This window comes from Oryx dammah, unplaced genomic scaffold (genome assembly GCF_014754425.2).
Source record: "Oryx dammah isolate SB20612 unplaced genomic scaffold, SCBI_Odam_1.1 HiC_scaffold_13, whole genome shotgun sequence".
NCBI classification, from domain to species: Eukaryota; Metazoa; Chordata; class Mammalia; order Artiodactyla; family Bovidae; genus Oryx; species Oryx dammah.
The window spans coordinates 11,695,361-11,701,952 of NW_024070197.1; the positions used below are offsets into that span (position 1 = coordinate 11,695,361).

The 6,592-nt window shown below is 58.2% G+C and overlaps 1 protein-coding gene across 1 annotated transcript; it reads left to right on the forward strand.

Moving 5' to 3' along the window:
- The first annotated feature begins 900 nt into the window (after positions 1–900).
- PTGIR (prostaglandin I2 receptor) lies at positions 901–6,008 on the forward strand. The gene is made up of 2 exons (XM_040252466.1): positions 901–2,359; positions 3,418–6,008. The coding sequence occupies exons 1-2, from the start codon at positions 1,592–1,594 to the stop codon at positions 3,802–3,804; spliced, it is 1,155 nt and encodes a 384-aa protein (XP_040108400.1). The 5' UTR covers positions 901–1,591; the 3' UTR covers positions 3,805–6,008.
- The last annotated feature ends 584 nt before the right edge of the window (positions 6,009–6,592 follow it).

The following is a 6,592-nucleotide window of genomic DNA, read 5'->3' on the forward strand; positions in this document are numbered from 1 at the left end:
TTGGGTGGGGAGGCCGCATAGGAAATGGGCTCAGTGGGAATAGGGACTGGTGACCGCTGTGCTGGCCTCGGGTACACACAGGCAGACCACACAGGCAGGAGGGTGGTGTGGCTGGCAATGTGTCTGTGGAGGGCTGGGAGACATTCTGGAAGAGCAATGTTGGAGCCCTGGACTGGACGGCTGACTGTGGCTAAAATATTATTCCTTGAAGTCAAGGTCACCAGCGCTTGGCCTGGGGCCCGGGAGGGCTGCTGGGGTGAGAGACAAGAGGGCGGGAGGGCGCTCCCCTTTGATACTGACCAGTGGAAATCCTGGCGGGGGGAGCTGTCCCCTTCTCGTGGATGTCAGGTCCCTCCTCCCCCCACGGCCTCCCCAGGGCTCGGCGGGGGCGGGAGTGTGTGTGAGCTGGGAACCTGTGGACCAACAGGGCTCCAGGGACTCGCATTTCTTTTCTCTGGCAAGGCCACCTCTTCCCCCAGCCTTGTGGAAGGAGTGAAGTGCGTCCAGGGAACAGAAATCTCAGTTGCGCCTGGAAAACACTCCATAAGGGAAGAATTTCCTGGTCGTTTCTCAATCCTTAGGCAATGCCCTAACCCTGAGGGGGCTGAGCCTAGAATAGATGCCAGAGGCTACCCCCAGACCGCCTTGCAGACTGGCCGGCTATGCCGCTCAGGTCCTGTCCGGGTCCCCACTGGCGACTCCCAATTCCAAGGAGATGATGACTCAGGTGATCCCCACCCAGGGTGCTGCTGGGCAGCGCGGGGAAGGCAGAAGGGTGCAGAGGCAAGAGCGAGCCGGAGGAGGTGGCAGGTGGTTCAGGATGGGGTCCGTGAGAGGACTTGAGGAGGGAGAGGGAGGCGCAGGAGACGGATGGGTGTCTAGGGCAGGGGAGTGGAGGGGAGCGCGCCAGGGAAGGAGGGAGGGAGCCAAGGGACCTCTGGAGAAAGCAGGGGGAGGGAAGGCGGGGCAGAGAGAGGAAATGAAAAGCCCGGGGCGAGCGCGATCGGGGCTAGATGAGTTCGGGAGCGAGGAGGGAGGGAAGTCTGGAGAAGCTGCCACTTGGAGCCGAACGGACCTAGGGAGCAAGACCCCGGAGAAGGAGCGAAGGGTGACAGAGGGGCTGAGAGAGTCGGCAGAGGTGCGGTGAGAAGGGGCTGGGAAAGCAGAGATGCAGAGCAGGGGATAGGTCGGAAGAGACAGGGAGGGAGGGAAGGCGAGGTGAAAGGAGTGGACCAGGGAGGGGACCGAGCCAGAGCCAGAGCCAGAGTCAGAGGAGGAGAGAACTAGGGGCTTGGCAAGTGAAGGACTAGACCGAGAGACAGAGGTAGCGAAGAAAAGAAACAGGAGTGAGAGACGGGGAGAGAGCCTGGGGAGACAGAGGGCAGAGAGAGAAATAGATGCCCCAGAAGTGCGGAGGGTAGCCCGGGACTCCGCTCCGCCTCCAGCTGCACCAAGGACCCCAGGGGAGCAGGGAGAGAGGTGCTGGGCATCACAGGGGCGGACCCCTCTCCCCTTCCCTCGCCACCTCCCACCCCCACCTCCCCGGGGACCCCTCCAGCCCCTCTGTCAGGGAGGCAGCCGGAGGCCGGGGATGGCGGATTCATGCCGGAACCTCACATACGTGCGGGACTCGGTGGGCCCGGCCACCAGCACCCTGATGTTCGTGGCGGGCGTGGTGGGCAATGGGCTGGCGCTGGGCATCTTGGGGGCGCGGCGGCGGTCGAGCCCCTCGGCCTTCGCCGTGCTGGTCACCGGGCTGGCCGTCACCGACCTGCTGGGCACGTGCTTCCTGAGCCCGGCCGTGTTCGCGGCCTACGCCCGCAACAGCTCGCTGCTGGGCCTGGCCCGGGGCCGCCCGGCTCTGTGCGACGCCTTCGCCTTCGCCATGACCTTCTTTGGCCTGGCCTCCACGCTCATCCTCTTCGCCATGGCTGTGGAGCGCTGCCTGGCGCTCAGCCACCCCTACCTCTACGCTCAGCTGGACGGACCCCGCCGCGCCCGCCTGGCGCTGCCAGCCATCTACGCCTTCTGCACGATCTTCTGCTCTCTGCCCTTCCTGGGCCTGGGCCAACACCAGCAGTACTGTCCCGGCAGCTGGTGCTTCATCCGCATGCGCTCGGCCGAGCCGGGTGGCTGTGCCTTCTCGCTGGCCTACGCCAGCCTCGTGGCCCTGCTGGTAGCCGCCATCGTCCTCTGCAACGGCTCCGTCACCCTCAGCCTCTGCCGCATGTACCGCCAGCAGAGGCGCCACCAGGGCTCGCTGGTTCCCGGCCCCCGGGCAGGCGAGGACGAGGTTGACCACCTGATTCTGCTGGCCCTCATGACGGGCATCATGGCCGTGTGCTCCTTGCCTCTTACGGTGAGTCCCCTGGGCAGCTCCGGTGGGCAGTGGGCAGGAGGGCAGCTCCCAGTTCTAGCCGCCACTGTTTGCGCCCATTTCACAGATGGGGAAACTGAAGCTCAAAGAGGTCAGAGACTTTGTCCACAGACAACTCCAAACTTTACAGAGATGTTTCCCCCCACTTGCTTATGCTCCATTTGACTCCTCCTGACCCTTGTCTCCCCTCTTCCACACCCCTAGCCCCCCACCTCTCTGCCAGTGCTACCCCCCCACCAACCTTCCCCTACCCCTGCAAGACTAATAAGATCCAGCATTCAATACTGCACTCTGTCTAGTCCGTGCTCAGTGGTTTAGAAATCCCTTCTCTGATCATCTCAGAAATGATCTTACACATCTATTTCACAAGAATTTAGCAAGAAATGTGATGAAGTTTCTGTCGGCATTTCTACAAAGGAGGGGTGATAATGTCTTTTGCCCACGATCACACAGAGGCAGGGCTGCACCCTGGGCTCCTCTGATACCAGGGTCTGATCTTCTTGCCACCCTGCTCCCCACTTCTCCAGCCCCACCCATGTAGGTGCCCTTGGGCTCTCCTGGCCTCACCCCTTCCCTGCAGGAACTCCTGCCCTGCCCCTCCCAGAGGGCAGCAGAGCTGATCCTGGTCCTGTGGCACCCAGTCCTCCTGATACTGTCTGGACCTCAGCTTCTCTTTCTGCAAAATCTAAGGGCTAGGGTTAGAGTTGAGAGTCACCAAACCTTTGAGGGGGTGATGGAGGACTCAGAGATGGGACACACCACGCACACAGCCCTGGGACCCAGCGTCACTGCCCCACCTCTTTCCCTCTAGAGCTTTGCTGACTGTCTCCTGGGGCTTTCTCTCCCTCTGCCCCGGGATGCATTTCTTACTTAGTTCTCATCTTATTTCTTTCCCCTTCCAACAGTCCGCGCCTCCCTCATTTCTGCCAGTGAGCAAGGGAGAGGAGGGGGTCCAGAGGGGGTCCAGAACGGGGTGTGTGTTGAGGGGTTGGGCAGAGGAGTCCTGGGGTGCTTCTTGATCGCTCTCTGCTTGCCCTCAGATCCGCGGCTTCACCCAGGCCATCACCCCAGACAGCAGTGAGATGGGAGACCTCCTGGCCTTCCGTTTCAATGCCTTCAACCCCATTCTGGATCCCTGGGTCTTTATCCTCTTCCGAAAGTCCGTCTTCCAGCGGCTGAAGCTCTGGTTCTGTTGCCTGTACTCGAGGCCTGCCCAAAGCGACTCTCGGACGTCCCTCTCTCGGTCCGCCTCGGGGAGGAAGGACTCAAGCGCCCCCCCGGCTCTTGAGGGGAAAAAGGGGAACTGGGTGCCTTTGTCAGCCTGGGGTGAGGGGCAGGGGGCACCCTTACCGGCTGCACAGCTACCCACCAGCACCGTGGGAACACCCTCCAAAGCAGGGTCCGAGGCAGCCTGCTCCCTCTGCTGACATCTGCCCGGTGAGCTCCCGCCCTGTCTTCCGGCCGCAGCTGCCAGAAATTCAGGGACATGAACGATGGCTGCGGGCAGATCAGCCCGGAGATGGTTCCTGGAGCCCTGCCGGCCGGAACATGGACCCTCTGGATTCAGGGGATGATCAGCTGCTATTTCTCCTTTCTCCGGGTGGCCACGAGGGGCTGTGGGAGGAGGGAGATGGCGAGAGGAATTACCCTGGAACATAAAAAGAACAGTTGTCTCAAAATATCCGGCGGCCTGGCCGGCCTGGTCTGGCCCTCACTTGCCCATCCATCTCACTGTCTAAATATTTAGAAGGCAGAAATGTTCCCAGCAGCTTCTGTGTGCTCAGGTCTGCTCTGGTTAGGGTTCTGCCTCTGATCTTCCTTCGTTCAGGGTGCCCCTGATGCCCACCCCAAGGCCCCAGCAGACAGCCCTGAGCCCGGCTCTGCGGGGTGTGGGGGGAGCCCAAGAGCCACCCTCTCTCTGCCTCATGAAAGCCTGGGATTTCCTGACAAGTTCCCTGTCTCCCTTTCCTTCCCGATTTCCCGTTGGACTTGGGAGGCCTGGTCCACCCCCCACCCCACCAGGGGAGAAGGGGCGACTGTTGCCTTCGGAGTGACACCACTGGACAGTTGCTTGGAAAAAACTGCATGGCTTGGTGAGTCGCAAGATGTGGATGGTGGGTGGCAGGAGAAGCTGGAGACTGAAGAGGTGGGAGCTACAGAACCCAGGGACGGCCCAAGGACTCAGACCTAAGTCCTGTACCGATCCCTGGATAAACAGCTGCCCCCCCCAGCCGCCCCTGCAGAGCCTGACCACACCCACTGTGTCCTTGGAACCCTGGCAAAAATGTCATTCATCCATTCATTCATTCAACAAATAGTGGGCCCTGAATCTACCAGGTGCTGCGGACACAAACCGGTCTCAGCCCTACCTGGGACTCCGCTAGGGTGATTTCCAGCCTTCAATTCCCCTTCTGATAGCCGGGGCTTTTCCAGCCATCCACCCCTCTCTCCTCATTAGCCATCCCCTGCCTTTAGGCACTGAACTCAAGGGTTTTCCAGGAGTGAGCATGAAAGGAAGTGGTGCTTGGAGTGGTGGGAGGAGGTGAACGGGAAAGCCCCCAGACTCTCCCCAGCCCTGGTTCCACTTTCTCACTTGCTTCAGGGTTAAAGCAATCATTCTGCCCCTGGGCGGGGTGAGAGTGGGGGTGGGTGGAGGAATAGATGAGGCAAGAGCTTCCTATAAAGACAGCGGCTAAAGTGAGTCCTCCACCTCGTGAGTTGCACCCTCCTCTCTCCAGCCTGCTATTATTAGAGCCACTCTACATAGGCTGGAATCAAGGTCCAGAGAAGGCAATCACCAGCCTCAGGTCACACAGCGAGGAGAAAGTGCAGCTTGCAGGTGGAGCTGGTTTGTTTTTTTTTGGCTGTGTTGTGCAGCTTGTGGGATCTTAGTTCCCCATTCAAACCCGGGGCTCTTTGCAGTGGAAGCGTGGAGTCCTAACCACTGGACCGCTGGGAAATTCCCTGGTTTATCCTTTTATTTCCTTAATCCAGATTGGGTTAGTGAGTTTGCCTTGGTTTCCTTTTACATAGAATGGTGATCGTAATCTAGTACTTAATTTACAGGGCTGTGCTGAGGATTAAATGATTCAGTGTAATCATTAAAAAGCAATTTAGCATAAGACCTGGAGTAAAACCCCCAGTGTGTGTTACTGTTACTGCTGCTATTGCCAGGGCTATTGGTGTTTGTTGTCTTTGGCATCTGAGCACATGTGGCTTGAAAACAAAACTTTTCTCCATTGTTCTGACATTGTTACACGTCCCCCGCCCCCACCCCAGGTCACTTTGTTTCATTTGAAGGAGTGCCTGTGAGAATTAAAAATAGATCAAGATGACTGCTTAATGGGTAGGGGGTTTCCTTTTGGGGGAATGAAAATATCCTGGAACTAGAGAGTGATGGTGGTTGTACAATGTCGTCAATGTACTAAATGTCACTGAATTGTACATTTTGAGATGGTTAAAATGGTACATTTTGTGTTATGGGTATTTTACCACAATTTGAAAAAAAAAAAAAACCCATGTAATACTGGAAAAAAATTGAGGAAGTTTAGAAACTTTTATAGCAGTCTTGCCAGAGTCATATTGTGTCGCTTGAATTTAATAATAAACATGTTGTTGACTTGTACCAAAACAAACCAGAAAACGGGTCAAGCAACATCAGATGGGGGTCTGGCCTTGGTTACCAAATCTGCCTTAACAGGAACCAACTCAAGGGACCTGGTGTGGAGGGGTTGTGTCTCAGGCAGGAGTCAAGGGCACACCCCCCAGCCCCACCAGCTGCCTATCCAGGTAAGATTCCCTCGGATGGGGGTGCGAGTCTCCTCTCCGGGCCTCCATTCTGGCCCCTCAGAGCTCGCTGAATGGCAGCACAGGGCTGGGCTTTTGAACCCCCAGCACCCCAATGTGGGTGCCACTATCAGTCCTCTTTTTTGGATGTGGATTAAGGGAAGGAGAGGATTAAGAGTTGAAGCTGGGTTTCTGCTGACTTTTACCCACCAGGCCTAACAGCTCAGGACTCTGCCCCCTCCTCTGCATCCCACTGTGGATGTCTAAGCTGTCCGCCAGGGGCCCCAACTCCCGCCCCATCTGCTCCGATCTGGAAGCTCCTCTCCTGGCTGGTTCCTGACTGCTGGGGTAGCGTCTCCGCTGTCGGCCATAGTCCTGTCTGGAGCTCCTGTCTGAGTGGCCCCTCCCCTGCCTGCCAAGCTCCAAGGG

What these genes read in the sequence shown, in the direction of transcription:
- PTGIR (XM_040252466.1), top strand. Translation starts at nt 1,592, where the DNA reads ATGGCGGATTCATGCCGGAACCTCACATACGTGCGGGACTCGGTGGGC. An exon ending in TGTGCTCCTTGCCTCTTACG is followed by an intron (nt 2,360 to 3,417) that starts GTGAGTCCCCTG and finishes GCTTGCCCTCAG; the next exon opens with ATCCGCGGCTTCACCCAGGC.